At 44.1% G+C, this 26230-nt stretch overlaps 1 protein-coding gene across 2 annotated transcripts in view; it reads left to right on the top strand.

Annotated features, from left to right (window-relative positions):
- FANCC (FA complementation group C) overlaps positions 1–26230 on the top strand; it is a 121967-nt gene that overhangs the window by 84141 nt on the left and 11596 nt on the right. For both annotated transcript variants that reach the window (XR_002907885.2, XM_024196067.2), the window contains exons 9-10: positions 5567–5619; positions 22329–22428. Coding sequence is in view for 1 of the 2 variants with exons in the window: in XM_024196067.2 (XP_024051835.1) it covers positions 5567–5619; positions 22329–22428 (153 nt within the window). In the remaining variant the exon portion in view is untranslated. The remainder of the gene's footprint in view (positions 1–5566; positions 5620–22328; positions 22429–26230) is intronic.

The raw sequence follows: 26230 nt of genomic DNA, 5'->3' as shown, positions 1-26230 counted from the left end.
AAAGGTGCCAGTATCTTTGATTGTATGAGAAATATACATCTGAATATGTAATCATTAGTTCAGACCTGCAATTCCAATATCCTTAGTCTGGCTGTGCATTCTAGGTTGAATTGTGCTCTACAGATCATGCAGATTTTGAAATTGATGAGGAGAGGGTCCAGAGGATATGATGCCAGTTTTGCAAAGCTTTTTCTTATGCTGTTTCCCATGTATGAGAGATGGTTTGCCAAGATAAATTCAAGGGCAACTTGGGATGTGAGATCCCATGGTATCTTTTGAAAAGATTAGGTGATAACCTTGGCATCCTGAAAATCCCATCTTCTTTGAGTTCTGGTCCCTGTGTGTATTCCACTGTGGGTACACATACTCTCCATGTGCCCAGAGCTGGAGAATTTTGAAAGCAGTGTCCATTGGTCTGCACATGTGTCCTGGCTCACCTTGTGTCTCTGACCAAGGAGATAAAGGGCAGGGTGAGCTGACTGCCTCTCTAGTTCCTTCCCACTGCTGCTTGGTCTGGACTGGAACCCCCAACGTCCCCGAAGCTTCAACTTTCACATTTTTTGCAAGACTCCATCTTCGTTGCCTGCAAGCATGATTTCAAGTTGTGTACTTGCCAAACTAGCAGTCCAAGAGCTCTTCTTTCTGGACATCTGCGTAAATGCTGAAAAAATCTGTTCCCTCTATTACCACTCCTGTTGCGAGTTTTGCATGAGATTCAGTAGATAGGGCACGAGTTATTCTCATTGCTCCCAACTGGCCCAGACAGGTTTGGTTCCCTAACCTCCTACACATATCCCAGTCTCTTGGCTCAAGGGAACAGCAATATCAGGCATCCCAACCGATGGTTGCTTCATCTTGGAGCCTGGTTTTCGGATGGACGTCATCCTTACAGCCATTGTGTAAAGCTGTACAGAACATCCTTTCTAATAGTAGTAAGGATTCCAGTAGGAAATATTACTAGCTAAGTGGAAGCATTTCTCTGACTGGGCACATCAAAGACATATTTCTCCAGAAGACACAGATATTCCTTTCATTCTGGACTATATTCTTTCCTTGAAGAAAGCAGGTTTGTCCAACAGTTCCTAACAGGCCCACTTAACAGCAATCAGTGCATATCATTTGTCTTCACAGGGCTACTCGATCTTTGCCTACCCTTTACTAGCAGATTCTGGAAAGGCCTAATCAGAACCTTTCTACCTACTCCTCAATGGGACTTGAACCTTGTTCTCTCAGTACTCAAGTACTGAGTAACAAGAAGAGTTTCTTCAGGTATGTTAGCAACAAGAAGAAAGTCAAGGAAAGTGTGGGCCCCTTACTGAATGAGGGAGGCAACCTAGTGACCGAGGATGTGGAAAAAGCTAATGTACTCAATGATTTTTTTGCCTCTGTCTTCACAAACAAGGTCAGCTCCCAGACTGCTGCATTGGGCAGCACAATATGGGAAGAAGGTGACCAGCCCTCTGTGGAGAAAGAAGTGGTTCGGGACTATTTAGAAAAACTGGACGTGCACAAGTCCATGGGGCTGGATGCGCTGCATCCGAGGGTGCTAAAGGAGTTGGCGGATGAGATTGCAGAGCCATTAGCCATTATTTTTGAAAACTCATGGCGATCGGGGGAGGTCCCGGATGACTGGAAAAAGGCTAATGTAGTGCCCATCTTTAAAAAAGGGAAGAAGGAGGATCCGGGGAACTACAGGCCAGTCAGCCTCACCTCAGTCCCTGGAAAAATCATGGAGCAGGTCCTCAAGGAATCAATTATGAAACACTTAGAGGAGAGGAAAGTGATCAGGAACAGTCAGCATGGATTCACCAAGGGGAAGTCGTGCCTGACTAACCTAATTGCCTTCTATGATGAGATAACTGGCTCTGTGGATGAGGGGAAAGCAGTGGATGTGTTATTCCTTGACTTTAGCAAAGCTTTTGATACGGTCTCCCACAGTATTCGTGCTGCCAAGTTAAAGAAGTATGGGCTGGATGAATGGACTGTAAGGTGGATAGAAAGCTGGCTAGATCGTCGGGCTCAACGGGTAGTGATCAATGGCTCCATGTCTAGTTGGCAGCCAGTTTCAAGCGGAGTGCCCCAAGGGTCGGTTCTGGGGCCGGTTTTGTTTAATATCTTTATTAATGATCTGGAGAATGGTGTGGACTGCACTCTCAGCAAGTTTTGCGATGACACTAAACTGGGAGGCGTGGTAGATACAATAGAGGGTAGGGATCGGATACAGAGGGACCTAGACAAATTAGAGGATTGGACCAAAAGAAACCTGATGAAGTTCAACAAGGACAAGTGCAGAGTCCTGCACTTAGGACGGAAGAATCCCATGCACAGCTACAGACTAGGGACCGAATGGCTAGGTAGCAGTTCTGCAGAAAAGGACCTAGGGGTCACAGTGGACGAGAAGCTGGATATGAGTCAACAGTGTGCTCTTGTTGCCAAGAAGGCTAACGGCATTTTGGGCTGTATAAGTAGGGGCATTGCCAGCAGATCGAGGGACGTGATCGTTCCCCTTTATTCGACATTGGTGAGGCCTCATCTGGAGTACTGTGTCCAGTTTTGGGCCCCACACTACAAGAAGGATGTGGAAAAATTGGAAAGAGTCCAGCGGAGGGCAACAAAAATGATTAGGGGTCTGGAGCGCATGACTTATGAGGAGAGGCTGAGGGAACTGGGATTGTTTAGTCTGCAGAAGAGAAGAATGAGGGGGGATTTGATAGCAGCCTTCAACTACCTGAAGGGGGGTTCCAAAGAGGATGGAACTCGGCTGTTCTCAATGGTGGCGGATGACAGAACAAGGAGCAATGGTCTCAAGTTGCAGTGGGGGAGGTCTAGGTTGGATATTAGGAAACACTATTTCATTAGGAGGGTGGTGAAGCACTGGAATGCGTTACCTAGGGAGGTGGTGGAGTCTCCTTCCTTGGAGGTTTTTAAGGCCCGGCTTGACAAAGCCCTGGCTGGGATGATTTAGTTGGGACTTGGTCCTGCTTTGAGCAGGGGGTTGGACTAGATGACCTCCTGAGGTCCCTTCCAACCCTGATATTCTATGATACTCACTAATGGTTCAAAAGGAGTCTTAGCTTCTTGGTCCATGTCTCTCCTATACATGAAGGTTGCATTCCTGGGTAGCCATCGCCTCAGCCAACAGGGTTGGTGAGCTTGGGGCCTTGATGGCAGATTCTCCTTGCACTGTATTCCTTAAGAACAAAGTTTCATTATGGTTACACCCTAAATTCACCCCTGGAATAGTCTCTGAGTTTCACCTGAACCAGTCGTTCCACTAAGAAGTACTGTGTTCTTCCCAAAGCCTCACGCATCCTCAGAAGAAAGGAGGCCTGTGGCGGGGCATCGACTCACCAGCACGGCTCCTCCTGCTGGTAATGACTGTGCTATTTCACTGCACCCTGCCAATGAGTTGGATGGAAAAGTTCTGTTCCTTGCACAAAGCGCATGTAGTTGGGCTTTGCTCCAAGAATAGGATTTGGTCCTCTTTAAAACAACCTCCAGTATCCAGTGGCAATGTAACCATTGTTGATGCCACAAGCAAGTAAATGGCTTATTTGCTTATACAGTCACTTTATTACTATAGGCAAAGCACTAGCAACAGCTATAGTCAAGGCCCTGTGAGCTCTGTATCAAATTTGACCTAAATTCTGCAGCAAGGGACCCAAGGCCTATGGAACTCAAGTACAGAAGGCTGGAAATTATTATGTCAATTTCAAGTAAATTAAAATATGGATGTTTGTATTGAATTAAATATGAAAACTAATAATACAACCAGTACACTATTCCTTGGGTTACTAAATTAAAAAATGATAAAAAAAATTGTCATGAACTCTAATTATATCTATGGGATAGAACGTGAAAGTATCATAAAGTGAAAATTTCATAAAAATTTTGTGGTGCTTGCCCTGAAACTTATGTAAAAATTGGTCTTTTTATAGGCAAGTGTACAAATGATGTTATTTTAAAAGACATACATGCTGTAGCTGGAAAAAAAATAAAACAAAGATGGTTCAATTTGATTGGTTACCCTAAAAAACTAAAAGGTATCAATATATTTTGTAAAGTCCCTTAAAATAACAATATTTTCCTGTAAAAATCACATCCACCTAACTCGTCCACCTAGTTTTCTTCCAAGCACTGGATGTTTGTAGACTTCAGCCTTGCAACAAGCTGCATGCTGTTTTCCACACATGCCTAAAGAGCCGGCTGTGAATACTCGTGAACACTAGGTGGCATACGTTCAATATGACAACATAACTACAGCTGTCTGACAGAAAAAATGAGTGTTAAAACATGAAAATGAGGTGCCACCTAATATTTCCAGTATGGTAAAGACAGCTGTGAGAAACAAGGAGCTGGCCTTTTCAGAGTTTTCCTTGACAGTTTATACTAATGGCTATCGTTTTTTTTGTTTTTTTTTAAGGTTTATGTGTCTGGTAAACTCTCCATTTACCTATAAGCTGTTCTAAAAAAATATATCTTCTTTTTAAGGTGCTTTGCAGCTTGAACTAGATGCACAGAATTTTAATTTAGACTGGTGCTTCAGGCACTTTGGGTAAGGGCCATGACAGTAAATACTCTGTGGAAACACATTATTCCATCCCTGGATCCTGAAGTCTATAAAAAGCATTTTATTAGACACTTTTTAAAAAAATGGAATTATTCTTCAGGACTTGCTTTCTTACCAAATCTTTAGATGTTTTCCTTAGCAAAAAATTATGCCTGTCACTCTTTTTTGTTTTATAAAAATTAAAATCTGGGTTTATGCAAGTGTTTATTTTGTTTCCTAGATGAGTGCTGTAGAAGAGCCTAAATCTTATAAGTGAAAAATATGGGTTTATTTTGTGGCTTACATTTACTAATATACCATCTCATATAATAACTTCCATAAAATGTGATGGTCTTATGTGTGCTGTTATATCATGGCACAGAGAGGATGAAAAACTAAACTAATTTAAAAACGTATTTTTGGGCTCTAAGATGCAGTAAATGTTTTTAGGTCACATAGAAATGCCAAGATACATAGAAGGGTATGGGATTATGAAAAAATGTGTCAGACCAAAGTGTATACTGTAGTTGCTGAACAATGGTAGAGAAAAGAAGGCAAATTAATTTCTTGTCATTAGTTTTGTTGATGTAACCAGAACATCAACTTGCATCCAAAAGGGATAGTATACAGAGAAAACTAAAAAAAAAAAGTTTGCTCATCTGCTCCTTTCTCTTGGCTGCAGGAGTTACATGCATAGCAACCCTTTTTCATCTGTCTGCCACCCTTAATATTTTTTAGAGATACTTGTCATACACAGTTCTAGATCACAGATGTGTACATTTATGAACTGTCTAGTCTGCCTAGTATAATTGTTAGTCTCACGTCTTCCTTGTTGTTTTTAAGGAGTCTAATCCTGGGATGCTGAGCCCTTTACAGGGTTTGGTCCAAGATCGCTTGTTTAGTAACTGCAGCATAGTAGTGTCCACTGGCAATGCTGTACATTGTACAATGAAAGCTAATTGGGTGAGAGTTGCATCTTAATTAGTGTCTAATTTTCTTCCATTTCTTTTTTGTTAGCCACAAGCAGCATGCCACCCTCCCATCTTCAGAATTGTTGATGAAATTTTCAAGTAAGTTTTGGTAACTTTTTCAGTGAGGATTTTAAATTTTCTACTTTTAGACTGAATGTTGATATAAGGGGTATATTGGTTAGAAACATAGAGGACTGTGAGTTCGGAATTCTGGGGCCTAACTGTGTCACTGTTTAAATATGTGATCTCTGATAAACTCTGAACCTTAGTTTATTGTTTTGTAAAATGAGTATAATACCTGTGTTGTGTAGTATTGTGAAACCTAATGAATGTGGAGCACCTTGAAATCCTCATATAAAAGGCATTATGGCCCAGATCCACACAGGTGACTCAGGCATTGCAGTTCCTAATTTTTAGGTACCTAGAATATCGCTGGAACAACAATGGGATCCACAAGCCAGCACACTAGGCAGAGAGCTGCCTAACTAGCCAATGGGAGATGCTGATGAGAGGGGTGTATCCTACGCACAGAGACAGGAACCTAAACCCAGGCTTCCATCTCTGCTTGCACTCCACAGCCAGGAACCCCTCTCCTAGAATCAGGTGGCTTAGGTTGCTAATCTGTGTTTTGCAAGAATGAGTTAGGTGCCAGCCTCACTCCACTCAAAAATGGTGCAGGGAAGAGAAGAAGGAGGTGATGGTGCAGTTGAGTCAGCAGTTATAGCACTTATCCAGGATGTGGGAGACTCAGGTTTGATTTTCCCCTCTGCCTGATTCTGAGAGTGGATTTGAACAGCTATCTCTCAGCTCTCATGAGAGTGCCCAAACTACTGGGCTAAGGGATATTCTGACATGGGTCTCCCTCAGTCTCCTGCTGAAGCTGTTCCACTATGTATAAATAGAGGCATTTTGTCAGAGAGAGAAAGTGAGAGAATGACTCTCTAGCCTGGCGGTTGGGGCACCCACCTGGGAGGTAGGAGACCCAGGGTCCAGTCTCCCTGCTCCAGTGACTCTTCTTTCCTGAGAGTTGGGAGACTCCTGTTCAGATCCTTTCTCAGAACCAGGCAGAAGGGGGAATTGAACCAGGGTCTCCCACATCCAGGGGTGAAAGTAATTTAAAGGACTTACCGGTACTCTGGAGTCCTGATCAGCGGGTGCGGACTCGGCTGGAAGAGGCGGGGCCTCAATGGGAAGAGGCGGGGTCTTTGAATTCCCCGGGCCCTTTAAATCACCCCTGGAGCTCCCAGCTGCAGAGGCGACTGGGAGCCCCGGGGCTCAGGGGCAATTTAATGGGCCCTGGGCTCCTGCCACTATCACAGGGGAGCCCTGGGCCCTTTAAATCCCCACCCGAGCCCTGGCGCCGCTACGCCGGGGCTCCAGCGGGGCTTGGGCAGCGCTTTAAAGGGCCCGGGGTTTCGCCACTGCAGTGGAGCCCTGGGCCCTTTAAAGCGCCGCCTGAGTCCCGCTGCGGTGGCAGGGCTCGGGTGGGGATTTAAAGGCCCCGGAGCTCCCAGCTGCAGAGGCAACTGGGAGCTCAGGGTCGATTTAATGGGCCCTGGGCTCCTGCCACTACCACAGGGGAGCCCTGGGCCCTTTAAATCCCTGCCCAAGCCCTGCCGCCGCTGCCCTGGGGCTCCGGCAGTGGGACTTGGGCAGCGCTTTAAAGGGCCAGGGGCTCTGCCGCTGCGGGGAGCCCTGGGCCTTTTAAATTTCCAGCCGGTCTGGTCCGGCACGGCGTACTGGCTCTTGCCGGTGGGCCGTACCGGCTTACTTTCACCTCTGCCCACATCGTTGATGAGTGCTCTAACAACTGGATTAAAAGTTTTATAAGGTGGGCAGTGGCGGCACCACGACCACTACCTGCTGCCGCCACATTTTGAATGGGGCACGATCCAGTTAGGCATGTTCTGAGTACAACTAGAGGAGAGGGTTCTGGAAGTGAGACAGGCATTTTTCCATCTGTTTTCCCCTGATTTGTGGTTCTCACTGGGGCATAGATGGGAAATAGGTGTCCAGATGCCTAGAATGAGGCAGCAGTGCACTTGTCCAGAAACAGAAATTTAGGAGCCTAGGGAACGTCTATAATGGAAATGTAGGTGCTGAGTGAGTTTAGGCTCCTACAGTGTTGGGCGGCAGCCACGTGGGCTTTTTGTGGATCGCAGTGATGCCTTAAATTGGGATTTAGGTGCATAAATCTGTGCTTTAGGCATCTAAGTCCCTTTGTGGATCTTGGCCCAAGAACTATTGTTGAACAACAGACTAGATTATACTTTGGCCCTCAAAACTGAATTTGTTTTATATTTCAATACAAACTTGTGGTTGAAATATAGTATATTAAAAATGTAAATACTCAATAATTATTGTACTGTTGGCAGTGTAAAGACTTGAGGATTAACTAAAATATTTGCCCCTGTTGATAAGACATCACACAAGTCTGCTGGCTATCTTCAACTATGACACTGAATCTGATCTTTATATTAGTAAGGTATTGAACAACCAGTAGATAAGGAATGTGAGTTTTTCAGTGCATTTAAAAATAACCTGAAGCATTATACACAATTCGCCACATGGGGGCTTCCAATTCTTTGTAGTGGGTTTTCAGTGTTTTCTTTTTTCCTTTACTTGACTATCACTTGCACTCATTTATTTATATCATTCTTTTAAAAAGGCAAATAGCCTGTTTCACACTGATGAAGTAGCAGTTTTATAACATGATGGTATATTTAGTGTAGACCAGACATTTATGAGCCTCTGCTCATCAAATGTTCTCCTTCATAAGGAAAAGCAGCTTTTAGGGATATATCTGTTTCCTGGGAATTGCATTTACAGCTCAGATGTGAGGTGTTCGCTGGCATAGGATTTGCTTTTTTCAATTACAGAATCTTAAAGTTGACCTATCCTCGGGAAGGGCGAAAGTTTCTTTCACAATTATTTAAATATCGAGGGATCTCCTTGGTGGTAGTTATAGAACATCTTTGATTGATGAGTTCCCTGATTAAGATGCAGGTGAGATGCTATTTCATATACATTTGGGAATCACTTAGTTTTCAGGGTTTTGATGTCTCAGAATGATAGTAAATTATAATCAGGGACCTGTGGGTTCTGTGGTATATACTGGACCTAAATTCTGCAACAAGGGTCCCGATTTCTGTGGCATAAAACTTTGCAGCAAATTTAAATTCCTTTTTACAGCATGCAATAGATGGGGGGGGGTGGAATAGGAAACCCTTAAAGAACGTTTAAATATACATTCCCTTCTGATTTTGGTTGTGAATATGCTGCAAAACCAGTGGGATCGTCTAGAATTTATTTTGAACTGTGGAACTCCTTGCCAGAAGATGTTGTGAAGGCCAAGACTATAACAGCGTTCAAAAAAGAACTAGATAAATTCATGGAGGATAGGTCTATCAATGGCTGTTAGCTGAGATGGGCAGGGATGATGTCTCTAGCCTCTGTTTGCCAGAAGCTGGGAATGCACAACAGGGGATGGATCACTTGATAATTACTGTTCTGTTCATTCCCTCTGGGGCACCTGGCATTGACCACTGTCAGAAGACAGGATACTGGCCTAGATGGACCTTTTGGTCTCACCCAGTATGTCGTTCTTCTGTTCCTTCTTGTGCTGTTGTATACAATTAGGCAAATCCTGGACCATTTGTCAAGGCCAAGCATACAAGGTTGGTACAGGGACCTTTGTAGGAAATGAGGGAAGGAATTGTCTATCCTAGACCACACTGGATATGTCTACACTGCAATTAAAAATCTGTGGCTGGCCTGTGCCAGCTGACTCAGGATTGGGCTTGCAGGGCTGCTTAATTGCAGTGTAGATGTTTGGGCTTGGGCTGTAGCCCAGGCTCTAGGACCTGCGAGGTGGGAGGGTCCCAGAGCCTGGGCTGCAGCCCAAGCCTGAATGTTTACATTGCAATTAAATGGCCCCGTGAGCTCAAGTCAGCTGGCCCATGCCAGCTGTCTAATTGCTGTGTAGTCGGGTTTGAGCATTGGCCTGCTAAACCCAGGATTGTGAGTTCAATCCTTGAGGGGGCCATTTAGGGATCTGGGGCAAAAATCTGTCTGGGGATTGGTCCTGCTTTGAGCAGGGGGTTGGACTAGATGACCTCCTGAGGTCCCTTCCAACCTTGATATTCTATGATTCTATAGTGGCAATGGAGCTATGCTTCATCTACTAGCACAGCCAGAGAGTTGCAGTAGCCCTTGCTGTTACTGTAGCCCAGTTTGTGGCTGAGGCAGGAAAGACCAATGGATCCATGTACTTACAGATCTACCAGTCCCTCTCCCCAAATCATTTTGTATACATGAAAAAAGTGCAGACCTGCACAAATTCCATAGTGTACTATATGGGATCCTCTGTGACCATGCTATGGGGAGTCAAAATGTATGTCATTTATTGGTTTGTTGTGATGTATAAAGCAGTATTTAAAACAATGGAGTTGTAAGAGTGAAGGAATATCCCTGTCATGCAGATTTTCTTTGGCAGAGTGGAAAACACAGACATTAGAAATGGAAATTTAGTCACTCTCCCTAACAAAGCAGGACTGTGCCCACAGTATATTTTCTAAAATGTTGCTCCATCTGATTTTAGAAGTCCACCACTTCACTTGGGATGCTGTTAGACAGCCTGATAGGCCCTATTGTAAGGAAGTTTTTCTTGTTATTTGGCATCAGCTTCCTTTTTTTTTAGTTTCATTTGATTATGTCTAATTAATAATCCCTGTGCATCACACTAAATAGTTCCTATCTGTTTTTGGCATCAGACCTTCCAGTTCTTCTTAGAGTTCTTGCATATGTCCATCATGCTGTAGGTGTGCGTCTGTCTCATGCACTGGTGCCAGAGTGTTTTCCCTAATGTTATCTGTGGGGTGGCCCTGCCCATTCCTGGCTCCTCATGCGCTTCACGGAGGTATAAAGAGTGAAGCCCCGCCCCTCCTTCAGTTCTTGTTTACCATCAGTTGGAACATTTTGTGTTCACAGTCTTGTTCCTTGGGAATAAAGTTGTGCATACTTAGTTTAGTTATTTGCCTATAGGACTGTTTTTCATCCTTGGAATGTTTTTTCTGTCTTATTTTCATTTTATCTGAGTATTTTCCCTTTTCTTTGTTTTGGATCTGGCTGGCCACCAGGCCTTGCCAGTACCATGGGAGTCTATGCTAAGGTCTCCGGAGTTTAAGCCTTCCTCAGCGATGACAACAGACCACTTGTAGCTGATTATGGCAAGGCAACCAGCTCCGTCGGTTTCAACATAGCTCTAGGCCTATGTGGATGTGAGAGACCTTTTATGCCTGTTGGTACTGCCATTGCTGTTGATTTATGCCTGTTGGTACTGCTATCAGCACTGTTACAGGTACTGCGTTCATCGGCTCCAGTACAGTCTGCTGCAGCCCCACTGGCTTTAGATCTAGTCCTGCACACTTAATTGACCTCTGTGTCTACCTCCAGACATCTGGTACCAGCTCCACCTTGTTGTTCAGTAATGATAGCTTGAAAGCCTTCTGTGCTGCCTGTGGTACTGCATTCCCATCATATTTAACAGTCCTGGTCTCCAAGAACCTTTACCGTACCGTACTGCCTGGCTACTCTGATTAGTCCTCAGAATCTAAAGTGGGTTCCTGAGTTTCACACTTAAGGGCTTCCTCTAGGTCTCATTCTTGTTCCCACAGAAGGCATTATGAGAAAAGCAGAGCTAAGGATTGGGAGGCCTGGCTGACCAGCCTCCTCAGTGGCCTTACTGGATGCTGTTGTGGCACTGAGGTAATCATCCACAATTTCTTTCTATCCTCCCTTCCACTTCCTCCCCTGTCCCTTTTCAGGGACCCATCTCATGAGTCTGTACTGAGACAAGAAGTGCAGACTCTATGTTCTTTGGGTGTTGTAGAAAAAGTGCCTCCACTTCATTAAGGCAGGAGGTTTTATTCTCTATACTTTTTAATACCTGTAGCCAGAGGGGCTCTCAGACCCTGTCTAGATCTTCGAAACCTAAATAAATGCATCAAGAAGTTAAAGTTCTGTATGGTGTCCCTTGCTACTATTATCTCTTCCCTAGATCTAAGAAACTGGTATGCTGCCTTCAACTTACGGGATGCCTACTTCAATGCGGCAATCCATCCTGGTCACAGGAGGTTCCTAAGGTTCATGGTAGGAAAAGATCATTAAGAATGCACTGATCTGCCCTTTGGTCTGTCATCAGCACTGAGGTTTTTCACCAAGTGCATGGCAGTGGTAGAGGCCTACCTCTACCAGAGAGATCCACTTGTATCTGGACAATTGGTTGGTTTGGGGTCACTCCAGAAACTAGGTAGAGGTGCTATTCATTGCACTTTCTGACTGTTCAGAGTCGTGAGACTGAAAATGAACAAAAAAAGTCTACAAAGAACAGAGTTAATTAGACTCAATCACTGCCAGGGTTTTTCTGCCTCATGTCAGATTCCAGATTATACAGGACCTCTTTGGGTTGCTCAAGGGTCAGCCACAAACCACAGTGAGGAATTGTCTCAAGATCCTATGTCATATGGCAGCATGCACATATGTGACCCCTCATGCCAGGCTCCTCCTCAGAGGAATGCAGACTTGCCTTAGGGCAGCCTGTTGCCCTCAGATTCACCATTTGGACAAAGTGGTAGGCGTACCCGGACAAGGTGTTGTCGTCTCTGAGCTGGTGGATGAGCCAAGACAATGTGTGTCAGGGATTCCCATTGTCTCCACCTCTCCCTTCCATTACTTTGGTAATTTATGCTTCAGCTATGGGGTGGTGGAGAGTGCCTTTGGATGATCTTCAGACTCAAGGGTTGTGGTCTACCCATGAGGCTCAGTTACACATAAACATTCTAGAGATGCGTGGAGTATTCCGTGCATGTTAACAGTTCCTGTTTCACATTCAAAGCAAGACTGTCCAGGTGACAACACCACAGCATTTTTTTATCTGAACAAAAAATAGGGTTTGTTCACACAGCGCATGTGCCAAGAGGCAATCAAGCTGTGGAATTTATGCATACAGAGCTTGGTCATCCTTAGGGCGTCTCACCTGCTGGGTGTTCAAAATGGCATGCTAGATTGCATGAACAGATCCGTCAATGTGGACAACGAATGGTCTCTCAATGTAACCATCCGAGCTGTGGTATATCACATGGGGTTTCCAAAGGTGGATCTGTTTTTGACTTGGCAAAACAGGAAGTATCTTCATTTCTGTTACAGGGCAAGTCACGGTCCCGGGTCAGTTTTGGGCACTTTCCTGTTCCTGTGGTACCCACAATACCCCTGATTCCCAATGTCATTTTCTCAGGCTGAAACGATTGAGGCAGAATGATCCTTATAGCTACAGCCTGGCTGAGGCAGCCACAGTATTCTGATTTATACAATCTATCTACTTGGGGACCCTTACTCATGCCACTAACCACAAATCTCCTAATTCAGAATCATGGGTGAGTGCTACACCCGAATCTTCAGGTGCTGCATATGAGAGCATGGTTCATCAGTGATTAAATGCACAGGAGGTTCACTGTTCAATGGCAGTCCAGAATGTTCTCCTTAATAGTAGAAAATCTTCCACAAGAGTGGCTTACCTTAGTAACTGGAAGTGCTTCTTCATATGGGCCTCACATGATGTGTCACTGACTCAAACAATTCTGGACTAGTTCTTACATCTTAAGGAGTCAGGTCAAGCCCTCAGCTCCATTAGAGTACATCTGACTGCTATCTCAGTGTATCACTCGCGAATCAATGGTAGAACTGTTTTTACTAATCCTATCATGACTAGATAGTTTGTTGCCACTGATTCGGGGTCCATTGCCAACTTGGGATTTAAATTTAGTGTTGTCTACTCTTATGGGACCTCCATTTCACCCTTTAGCTTCCTGCTCACTTCTGCACCTCTCAATCTAGGTGGCTTTCATAGTGCCTGTCACCTCCATTAGGAGAGTGGGAGAGTTATGTGCACTGTTTTATACAAAGACAAGGTACAATGTAGTCCTCACTCTAAGTTTCTGTGTGAGACTGATTCTCACCTGAATTAGTCAATATACTTACCTGTTTCCTTTCAAACGTCACATGCTCACAAAGATGAATGAAGGCTGCACACTCTGGATGAACATACGGCTTTGGCGTTTTACCTGGTCAAGAAAATGCCTTTCAGAGTTCTTCTCAGCTATTTGTTTCCTATGTGGAACAAATGAGAGGTCAACCTGTTACAGCACAGCGACTGTCAAAATGGATTACCAGCTGCAACTATGTGGTGTTCTTTGAGGAGTGTCCCTGTGGGTGTTCCACTTTAGGTGTCTTTGCACCCTGCACTTCTAATCGGAGATTTATAGTAGCAATGCCCCCGTTGGCCTCACACGTGCGGCAGCCATCTCTCATCGCTCCAAGTAGTTACCCCACGTGTGCAGCCAACCATCCCCCAGTTCCTTCTCTACTGCCTTTGGCTTCGGTCGGAATGACAGCAGTACCCTCACAGCTTTAGCTATTTCTATTATTTCAGTTCTTTCCCAGCTAGTATCTCTCTCCCTTAATTTCTCCTCTAATTTTCTTTTACCATATTAAAAAAAACCTTTGTTTTCCTACTCCTCCCCTTTCCCCTGCCAGGTAACTCCCAATGACAGAGGCATAAGAACGGGATTATTCCCATTCTTCCTTTCCACATAGCCTCTCAGAAATGCCTGGTTCTCCAGGCTTCAAACACTGCCTCACTTGCAGACTGTCTGTACTGGTCTCTGATGGCTATGCACAGTGTGTCCATTGTCTGGGAGAAACACATATATCTCAAAAGTGTCCCCACTGCAAAAAACTGACAGCTAGGACAAGGAAGGCTAGGGATCTCCAGTTGAAACTCCTGATGATGGAGAAATCCCTCAGACCAGCCTCCAACCGGAGTCCAGGATACCTCCTGGCCAACGGTCGCCAACAGCAGTCTCAGACATGGGATCCTCCTCTAAAACGGCTACTAAGGACTCTGTTCCTAAAAGAGCCACAAAAAAGAGGTCTCACTCTTCACCGTAGTGAGATTTGCCTCAAAACAAGAGATTTCCGACCACAAAGTCTGCCCCGGTATCAATGGCACTGAGAACACTGGACCGCGAGGAGCTAAAGACCCGGTGTGGTCTAGCTCTCACGGAGGTGCATGTAGCTCCTAGCTCGGCACCGGTGGAGCCAAAGAAAACACAGACAATGGCGCCACCTGCTGCACCAATACAATGCAGCAAGCCTGCGGCACCAGCATCCCTCCCTCTGAGTTCCAGCCAGGGGCCACCTCTGTCCTCGGTATTGTGCCTCCCTGTACCGCAACAATTTATCAGACAGGCAGACCTCCTGATTACTTCAATTGCGGGGATTCCGATTTTTGGCACCAACGGCACCCCAGTCAGACTGGGACCAATCTTGGCTACTACCCCCGCAGGCTCAGTCCCTCCTCTTTCCAGCGAGGAAGGGATGTACACCCTTTGCCATTCCTCACCCAAACCTGGACCCTCGCGGCATCAAACATCTCTGGATGGAAGAGGCTGGCAGGTTCCACAATGGGTGCCACCCTCCATGGCTCTCCCATTGAACTGGACATACTGGGACCCATGGGCATTATACATCAGGCCCTCCAACCCACCCAGGTCCAGAACCTTCGCCACCTGCCCAAGCTCCCTCAGAAACGTTGGAGGAGGAAGTAGAAGAACCTGAGGATGCGCCTGAGGGCTATACCCTCCCACCTACCCATATCTCTTCTTCATCACCAGACGAAACAATAATGCCGCCATCCCCCACATCTAGAGATGACTTTAAATCCTTTCAAGATCTGTTTAAACAGGTAGCTGACTTCCTTGACATATCACTGGCAGAGCTACCAGAGACACAGCATAAACTGACAGATATACTTCAGGCTTCTCCATCAGCCAAGGTTGCACTACCCATTAATGCAGCCATTATGGACTGGAAAAAAATTGGCAGCTCCACCTTCTTGTAAGAGATCCGACAAGAAGTACTATGTACCGGCTAAAGGGGCTGAGCTTTTGTTCATCTACCCTACCCCAAACTCATTGGTGGTAGAATCAGTTAATCAAAGGGGGAAGCAACCTCAGTCAAGAACCACCCCTTATGATAAAGACTAGAAAAGACTAGACCTTTTTGGAAGGAAAGCCTACTCATCGGCTACCCTCCAATTCCACATAGCCAACTACTCGGCCTTACTAGCCAAATACATGCACAACATGTTTTCTCAGATGGCAACCTTTATTGAACATTGTCCAGAAGGCAAAAAGGAGCAATACAAGGCCAACATTGCAGAAGGTTCCCTCATTGCCAGAATGGCCCTGCAGGCTTCTCTTGATTCTGCTGACATGGTGGCACGATCCATTGCTACGTCCGTAGTCATGCGTAGGGCTTCCTGCCTCCATCTTTCAGGGTTTCCCAGGGAAGTTCAAGCAACCGTAGAGGACCTTACCTTTTGAAGGCCAAAAATTGTTTGCAGCAAGCACAGACATCTCCTTGCATACCTTGAAGGACTCCCGGGCAACATTAAAGACACTTGGAATCTAAGTCCCTGCAAACAAAAAGAAACAAGGCAGATCCTATAATCAACGATTCCTGACTGCCCCATACACCCGGCCTCAAAGACACTACAACCAGTGCCACAAACAGAGGCAGACGAGACGCCGACAACCACAAGATCAGTTGTCTACGTCTCAACCATCCACTTCGAGGCAAACGTTTTGAAGTGTTGGTCGAGGACATGAGAACTCCACATTCTCCAATCCTAGAGTTACATCCAATCTCCAGCCCATTTGGAGACCGCCTGTCACCATTCTACCCAGTATGGAAAACTATCACCACTGACAAATGGGTTCTGGAAATTATTCAGAAGGGCTACTTCATCCCTTTTATCTCTATTCCACCTACCCAGCCCCCTTCCCCGTCTCTCTTCGGGGACCCCTCTCGCGTGCATCTGCTAGAGCAGGAAGTAAACCATCTCCTACAATTAGGTGCCGTGGAACCCGTGCCAGTTCAACACAGGGGCAGAGGGTTTTATTCACATTACTTTCTCACTCAGAAGAAAACAGGCGGATGGAGGCCCATTCTCGACTTGTGAAAACTAAACAAGTTTGTGAGAAGACAACTTTTCAAGATGGTGACTCTAGCAACTATAATTCCAGCATTGGAGAAAGGAGATTGGCTCTCGGCCCTCGACCTACAGGATGCTTACTTTCATGTTACCATTCACACGGCACACAGCGGTTCCTGTGATTCACTCTAGGGAACCTGCATACCAGTACAGAGTGCTTCCCTTCGGCCTGTCCACTGCCCCAAGAGTGTTTTCCAAGGTTCTCGCTGTCGCAGCAGCACACCTTCGCAGGCAGGGTGTGATCATATTTCCCTACCTAGACGACTGTCTTCTAAAAGCACCCACACACCAGGCAGCAATCGACGCCACTCACACCACTATAACCCTATTTACGAACCTAAGGTTACAAATCAACCTCCAAAAATCCACTCTGACACCCACCCAACAGTTGGACTTTATAGGGACACACCTCGACTGCCTCACAGCAACAGCACGACTACCCCAACAACGATTTCTTACTTTAACAAAGCTAATTACAACAGTAATAGACAGCCCACAAATATATGCCAGAACGTGCCTACAACTCCTGGGGCACATGGCGGCTATGACATTTGTCATGAAACATGCCAGGCTCCACATGAGATGCCTACAGGCCTGGCTCTGCACTGTCTATATTCTACCCAGGCACTCACTCAACAGATGTCTTACAGTGCCCAGCAGGGTAAAAGACTCGCTTATGTGGTGGACACAACCTACGAACGTTTGTTCAAGTGTCCTCTTCCAACAAAAACCTCCAACTGTAACAATCACCACAGATGCCTCTCTGATGGGATGGGGGGCACACTTGTATGAAAATACCATCCAAGGTCGCTGGTCCCCAGCAGAGTCCAGTCTCCACATAAATCTATTGGAGTTAAGGGCAGTCTGAAACGCCTGCCAGCACTTTCTCCCTCTGATCCGCAATAGGACTGTCCAGTTTCTTATGGACAACTTGGTGACTATGTTTTATGTAAATCACCAAGGAGGGGCCCGACCTCATTCCCTCTGTGCAGAAGCAGTCTGCTTCTGCCAGTGGTGCATCTCCAACAACATACACATCATAGCATCCAATTTGCCCAGACGCCAGAATGCAACAGCAGACCACCTAAGCAGGAACTTTTCACAAACCCACAAATAGGAGATAGATCTTGGAATACTAAAAACTATATTCAGACAATGGGGATTCCCCTCAATAGATCTCTTCACAATAGCACACAATGCAAAGTGCCTGCAATACTGCTCTCAGGCCAGACTGGGGCACGACTCTCTGGGAGACGCCTTCCTTCTGAAATGGGAAGCCCCACTACTGTATGCCTTCCCCCCAATCCATCTATTGAGCCATGTCCTCCACAAGATCAAGCAAGACAAATCAAGGGTCGTCATCATTGCACTAACATGGCCCAGACAAACATGGTTTCCATACCTGAAACAGATGGCAGTGACACCATCACGAACCCTTCCCCTTGTGGTTCATCTGCTGACGCAGGACGCCTCCGGCACCCCAACATTTCAGTATTCTATCTCAAGGCCTGGCTAATCCATGGATGATGGGACTTGAGACACACTGTTCTAAGGAAGTACAAGATATACTACTGAACAGTCTGCGGCTGACCACATGAAAGACATACACGCACAAGTGGAAACGATTCTGTACTTGGTGCCAGAACAAGCAGATTATTCCACAGTCGGCCCCACTACCCATAATCCTTGACGACATATTGACACTAAAATAATTGGGCCTATCTACTAGCTCACTCAGAGTGCATCTAGCAGCTATCACCTCCTTCCACTCTAAGATGCTCTTTGCTCACTTGCTCTTTGCTCACCTGCTGACTAAACACTTCATCAAGGGCATAGAGAATACTTATCTGACACTACAGGACCACACCCCCATGTGGGATCTCAGTCTTGTTCTCCGTGCCCTCATAGGCAAACCCTTTGAACCACTAGCGACCTGTTTGTTGTTGCACCTATCCATGAAGGTCGTCTTCCTAGTAGCTATCACATCAGCAAGAAGGGTGGGAGAGCTGGGTGCCCTAATGGCACACCCACCTTACCACATTCCTCAAAGCCAATCCTACGACCACATCCTAAGTTCATACCCAAGGTCACCCCCCCTTCCATCGCAACCAGCCCATTTACTTACCTGTATTTTTCCCCAAACCGCATGCTGACAACAAGGAGGCCTCCTTTCACACGCTAGACGTCCGCAGAGCGCTAGCATTCTATATAGAAAGAACAAAAACATTTAGAAAATCATCCAGACTATTTGTATCCACAACAGAACATTTCCAGGGCCAAACCATCTCCAAGCAGAGACTATCTAAATGGATATCTACATGTATCCAGTTATGTTGCCCAGACTATAATCTGCAAGCTCCCTCTGGACTTCGCGCACACTCCACCAGGGCACTATCCATGTCTGTGGTCTTTCTCAATAATGTACCCATCACAGACATTTGTAAAGCAGCTACCGGGGCATCAGCCCATACCTTTACCAAACACTATGCATTAGAACAACAATCAGCTGCAGATGCTCAGTTTGGACTCTTGGTGCTCTCCACCGCATATAAATCAACTCCAAAGTCCCTCCCCTCCACTGAGGGTCACTGCTCTACAGTCACCTAAAGTGGAGCACTCACAGGGATACTCCTAGAAGAAGAAGAGAAGGTTACTCACCTTGTGCAGTAACTGAGGTTCTTCGAGATGGTTGTCCCTGTGGGTGCCCCACTACCCCCCACCCCCTCTACTTCGGAGTTTCACGTCAATCCTCTGAGGTAGAGAAGGAACTGGGGGACTGTTGGCTGCGCACACGGGGTAACTGCTCGGATTAGCGCAAGACGGCTGCCATGTGTGTGTGGCCAACCGGGGCACTGCTACTACAGATCTGCAATTAGAAGTGCAGGGCACCAAGATACCTAAAGCAGAACACCCACAGGGACAACCATTTTGAAGAACCTCAGTTACTGCACAAGGTGAGTAACCTTCTCTTACACTGTCAAGGGCACAACTCTGCTTAGAAACTGACAGCATGCTTCACCACAGTGCATCTGGCTTCTGCAGCATTGGTGGGAGATGTTCCTATTCTGGACATGCGCAGGGGAGTAACATAGTCTTCTGTCCATACTTTCACTAGACACTATGCATTTACTGCTGCATCAAAGAAAGATGCAAATACGGGAAAAGCAGTCCTACTTGTCCCACTTCTGATGAGACTCCAACCCCCACTACCTTTAGAACAGTTTGAGAGTCACCTACAGTATAATGGGAATATGCAAGCACTTGAAGAATTAAAAATGGTTATCATAACTATAGTTCTTCGAGATGTGTTGCATATATTTATTACATGACCCACCCTTCTTCTCCAATGCATCAAAATCTACCATTGGCATTCCATTGCAAAGGAAATGAAGGATAGGTGGGGTGGCTCTGCCCTTTATGCACTCCATGAGGAGAACCAGGAATGGGCAGGATTGCTCCTACTGGTATCACTAGGGAAAACTCTCCAGCACTCATGCATGAGACATTACACCCCTACAGTCTAAGGAAAATGTGCAACACATCTTGCAGAACAAAAATTATGAGAAGGTGAGTAACTGTTTTGTTTTTTAATTTGAAAAAGTATGTTCCCTGCTCTCTTAGTCATTACTAAACTAAGCTACACATATTAGCTATCTCTAATCTTTTCTGATAAGTCAGTCCCTACAGCCTCATGTTTATTTTTGTTGTACTTGTCAGGAGTTGCTCCAGTTTATTATTATCCTTTTGGTAAAGTTGTACCCGGAAATGAACACAATAGTCCCCAGGTACAGTCACACCAGAGTGCTTAGAGAGATATTGTTAGAGAAGGATTATTATTTCCTTGCTTCATATTTATTTATGTATACTGTCCAAAATTGCATTAGCTTTTTTGAAGCCATTTTCTATTAGAAACTCATGTCTGAGTTGCTGTCCACCCCTTTGTCTCTTTCAGCATTACTGCTTCCCATGTTTCACATCCTCCCCATTGAGTTTGTGTTTTGGATTATTTTATCCCAGACATATTAGCTTTTGTTTTTCCAAGTTGAATCTTACTTAATTGTTTTCGGCCCATGTATCTAACCTCTGGAGGTTCCTTTATGGTGTTTCTCTGTTTTTGCTGGTGATCACATCTACTTCCAATTTACTATCATTTCTGAATTTTAGCAATATAATATGTACTCCTCTTCCAGATCATGAATGAAAATGTTAAATAAGACACTAACACTGATTCTCGTGGTATCCCACTAGACCTCTTACCCTGAACTTACTACACTGTTCCCAGGAGAAATGGAGAATCTGCTTTTTTTATCATTACATTCCTTTCAAAGAGGGGAATGGAAAATAGCTTTCCCTGCCCTTAGCTTTAGCTGCCTTTACAGTGCCTGCCCCACTTGCTCAGGTTTACTGATTATGTCCAGTGGAGCGACAATTAGAGCGTTTCACCTGCCTGACATATGAGACTGCCTGGATTGATTTTGTGATTTCACAACTGAAATCATTGCGGAATGCACGAGGCTCTGATTATGGTACTGCTGTACCAACTGCAGCTGTACAATATGATTTTGGTACAACATTCATCTCTGTTCATGTTGCTGTTTACTTTTCTAAATCACTAACCAGTCACATCTCATGACTTAGCTGTAACTGTATTACTAAATGATAAAGTTCCATCTCCTTGTGCGGTCTTTTCAATTTTTTAAATCTTTTCATTGCCTAATCTGAATATGAACTTTCTTCTTGGAACCTACAGTAAGAGAGCAACTGTGAACAACGAACAATTTTAGGCAATGTGAATGTTATTCTTGCCCCTTGCAACATGGCCAAGTGGATTCTACTTGTTGAATTTTAGGCCATGTCTACATGGGGACATTTGGGAAAGTTAAGGCAAATTGACTAAAGGTATGAAGTCAATACTAATAAATTAGAGCATGTTAAAGTACCTTCCTCCTCACCCATGCAGATGATCTAATTTAGGAGTAAAGTGCATTTATTTAGCTGTAATTTCATAGAATCATGGATTATCAGGGTTAGCAAATGGAGACCGCTTACTCCTGAATGAGAGCATCCATGTGGGGGTTTAATATGCTTTAACTTAGGCACGTTGACGTCACACCTTTAGTTCATTCGACTTAACTTTTCTGACTTTCCTCTTGTAGGCCAGCCCTGGAACTGCTTATGGGCTCTGATCCAGCTAAGCACTTAAGCACGTGCTAAATTTTAAGTATGTGAGTAGTTCAATTGAAGCTTAAAGTTAAGTTTGTGCTTAAGTGCTTTGCAGGATTGGAGTCTTAAAAGGCCATTTTTTTATGCCAGCCTGCTTTTTAATTTTGCCCTTTTTTCCCTTCCCTACAGTTTGTTGCAGATGCAAACCCTATCATATAGACACCTAAGTACGTGGCTGCTCCATTTAGACCTCTAAATGCATGGGTCGCAACTGCAAAAAAAAAAAAAATTAAGCTCAAAGTGTGAAATATTTGTCAAAGGACAATGTTGTCTTTATCACAAAGGGTGTGTGTGTGTTCTTTAACAAATGTCAAAGTGAAGTTAGTTTCTTCAGTTTTCATGAGTTCAGACACAGCTCAAGGCAACAATACAGAAAGCATGCTCACTCTCTCGTTACCTTCTTCCAGTTAAAAGCTGTGTGATTAACAGACTAATAATCTGACCTGTCATAATTTAACTTTTCAATGCTCAGGAATGCACTACTGGAAACCGGTGGAACGCCAGAAGTAATGACCATAATACAGGTGTTTACACAGTGTTTTGTTCAAGCTCACCAGAAGGATAACAAGCAGGTTAGTCAAGCTCTATTTTTTAATAACTTTTTAATGAGAGGCTATCAGATTTAGCATGAAAAGAACAATTTTAAATTTGAGAATGCTGATGGAATAAAACGAGGCAATTAATGGTCTCACATTGCTGCTATAGATGGATGCCAAGACATAGTTGAGGCACTTTAACTGGCATCAAACATAGAGGTGCAAAACCAATATGCCTTTTGCAAAACAGGAGTAATTTATTTGTTCTTATGCTGTAGCATTTCACCAACATAAGTTATCATCCCCATATATTCAGCGCTTAATTTGTAATGAAAGAGGCGCCAGGGCTGAAGGAATTTGGTGCCAGGGCTCAAGCAACTTTTTTACATTCATAACTGATGCAGCAAGCCCAGAGGTGCCTGGGCTATGAACTGCCAAGCCTAGAGGTGCCAGGGCTCAGCCCTGGCAAGCCCTGGTGCAAATTAAGCACTGCATATATTATATTGTTATCCTGGCCGTGCAGCATTTGCCTGCATGCTGAATTACAGCATGATCCTCAATCTTGGACTGAAAGAATGAGGGAGACCATAGGCAAGTATTTCTTTTGCAGCAGCAGGGATCCTACTGAGCCCTGTGCTGAATGTAATAAGGAAAAAAACCAAAGAAAAATACATAAGCCGATACAAAATAGTCAGGTTTGACCATCCAAGAGTTCAGATGAGGCTTAAAATTTCCCCACTCAGGATCTTATTCTCCTCTCATGGTAATTTTACACCACTTTTACTCAGTTGACTGTGGTGAAATTACTTGTGTATGTCACAAGCTTAACTGAGGAGAGAATCAGCCCCTCAGAGTTTAAAATCCAAGAACAGGGGACTTGAAAGTTCTAATTATATTTATAGGTCACAAGCTTTCTTTAGAGTGGTAGCCGTGTTAGTCTGTATCAGCAAAAAGAACACGGAGTACTTGTGGCACCTTAGAGACTAACAAATTTATTTGGGCATAAGCTTTCATGGGCTAAAGCTCACTTCATCCGAAATTTACCAAAATTTCTCACTGTAATCATTTCATTAATTTTTCCAGTCCAGTTTGACATGGCAGAAGCACTGGTTGGGAAGTTATTCTATTACTGAATATATTTCACCTCTAAACAAACTTCTGAGAATTCCTACTCTTTGACTTCCGTATCTTTTTGGGAGATAATGGTTAGTGAAGGAGTGAGTCTTGGAATCCGTGATATACTTGCCTTAGCATTGTGATTAAATCTGTCTTCTAGCTTCAGGTAGTATGAATTAGGAATGAAACTGCAGCTGTCTTATTTAATACGAATAAATGCCACACACATTAATTCTATTCCACCCTGGTTGCATGTTAGCAGTACATTGTGCAACCCCAGGGAGGCAGGGGTGGTGGGTTGGAGATCATAAGCAGAAATTCCACTCTTCAACTTACTGGGGGCTACATTTGTTGTGCTGGCTTTGCATGTGTTTTATGGTGAAAGTCCTTCACTTGATGACATCATGTCATGGATTATTGCCCATTTTTTTTATGTGAAGCTGGCTTTAAATATGAAATAGATCTTCTTTATACAATTTATATGTGCATATTCACACTGCTATAATTAAGGCGGTGCCTGTGAGCATTTCAATTATAAATCTTTTTTTTCAAGAGTTTATAAATCAACTGTAAAATTTGCTACAACTTAGCATACAAGATCTCAGACTAGGAGTACTTCCTATCTAATAAATTTGGTTTAAATCAATTTGATCGTATTGTTTTTGCTTTCTGAATATTATTATTGTTGCAGACATTGCAACTCCATGCAGTATCTTTGGGAACTATTGTATTAAATTTATGAATGGTTTATAAATTCATGGGGACAGGTTACCACAGCTCCTTCAGGAACTAAAAATGGGTGGGGTGAGGCGTGATTAAGGCAAGTTGCTGAAACTGTAAACAACCTCAGAGAGGTACCACCCCCTGAGGGGTTAGGAGTGATCTCTGGTAGACTTTTAATAAGCCTGTAGGAACTTGTGTTGTTTTTTTATATGTTTTCTTTGTAATGCTTATTTGTAATGTACTTGTTTAGAAAGATCTGTGTGGTAACTGCTGGCAATACACTGTTTATAGCCCTCGGGGAGAAAGCAAGTCACAGATGCTGGCCATTAGGCAAGCTGGCTTGCTGCAGTTATCTCAGTGTATGGCAGGTTGCTGTGGAGCCTTGAAACCCCTGGTCAGAAGGGAGTAGTACAAGGGTCCCTACCTAGAGACAGGTGACAGCTGGAGAACTGAGACCTGACTGGGCGCTCCTGAAGTCGACCATGGGAGCGGGGAGGGTGCAAATACAGTTAACAGGTACCCTGAAACTGTAACTGTTATTACATGCATTTATAAGATACCCATCTCTATGTCTGCATGTATTTAATGGGACATAAATTGCTCCATTAACATTTCAAATAAGAGGAACACTAAAGACTGAGAATGAAGAAGGATCTGGCCGGTTGTTTGAGACCCCAGGAATTTATAGTTCAGTTAATTGAAAAAAGGCTAGGCAAACAGATGTATCTTGCGAATCTTTCTAAGAACCAGATTGTGTCCACAGAGGTGTGCAGAATAGGAAAGAGTTTGCAGAAAACCCTGTACTCCCCCCAGTATAATGGCTGGCCACAATCACAGTCCCCTCTAATTGGTTTTCCTGCAGTCGGGTTCTAGGAAGGCAAACATCTTTATTTTGCTTAAACTCTTTTTATGCTGAAAACCGGCTTTGATTTAAAAATGAAATCAATTTTGCAAGTCAAGTTAATTCAGAATGTGGGTTGTGTCTTGTCTACTAAGCATGCCCAGTGCTGCTTGTTTTTGGTGTGCATATTAATTGGCTGCATGTATGCTTTAATATTTTAATTAAGAATTAATTCTTATAACTCCATTTGACCAATATAGATCTTTGGAATTTTGCCAGTTTTATCATACCAATGATATGTTGAGTGTCATACTTTTCTTTGTACTTTCATTTTCCTTTAAATTGCTGTTTCAAAAAAAAAAAAAAAGTGTGTGTGGGGGGGAAGAGACAAAGAAAAACACATTAAAGTGAAGGGAAAGAATATCATTACATGTATTTGTAAAATGCATGGTATCTGAGTGTACATCAAAAAATCCAAGTGAAATGAGCTTGGTAGTCTAAGCACAGTCTTCATTGGATAGAGTTTGGAATTACAGATCTGTCCTAAACAACGAGGAGTCCGGTGGCACCTTAAAGACTAAGATTTATTTGGGCATAAGCCTTTGTGGGTAAAAACCCCACTTTTTTACCCACGAAAGCTTATGCCCAAATAAATCTGTTAGTCTTTAAGGTGCCACCGGACTCCTTGTTGTTTTTGTGGGTAGAGACTAACATGGCTACCCCTCTGATACTTAGATCTGTCATGAAATTTGGTATAATTTGCTGTCTGTGTTCAAGAGCTGGTGTGGAGACTGAATAGTCCCTTCACCTAGAGAATGACGTCGCTCCAGGCCAGAGTTAAGGTAGCTAGTGGGATAACTCACTGCGTTGTCCTAAGTATACCCAACAGGTGCTTGTAAAATAAAATAGTTTGGGTTCCACTGCTGCTAGTCCCTTAATTTTCACAAATAATAACAAAATGTTTGTTTACTTTTTGAATTATGCATCTGTTGGAATTAAATTACATTAGTCAGGTTTCAGAGTAGCAGCCGTGTTAGTCTGTATCCGCAAAAAGAACAGGAGTACTTGTGGCACCTTAGAGACTAACAAATTTATTAGAGCATAAGCTTTCGTGGGCTACAACCCACTTCTTCGGATGCATCCGAAGAAGTGGGTTGT

Source organism: Terrapene carolina, unplaced genomic scaffold (assembly GCF_002925995.2).
Source record: "Terrapene carolina triunguis isolate 2854851 unplaced genomic scaffold, T_m_triunguis-2.0 Scaffold113, whole genome shotgun sequence".
Lineage (NCBI taxonomy): Eukaryota > Metazoa > Chordata > Testudines > Emydidae > Terrapene > Terrapene triunguis.
The sequence above is the reverse complement of the archived record's forward strand: the minus strand, read 5'-3'. Positions and strand labels throughout refer to the sequence as shown.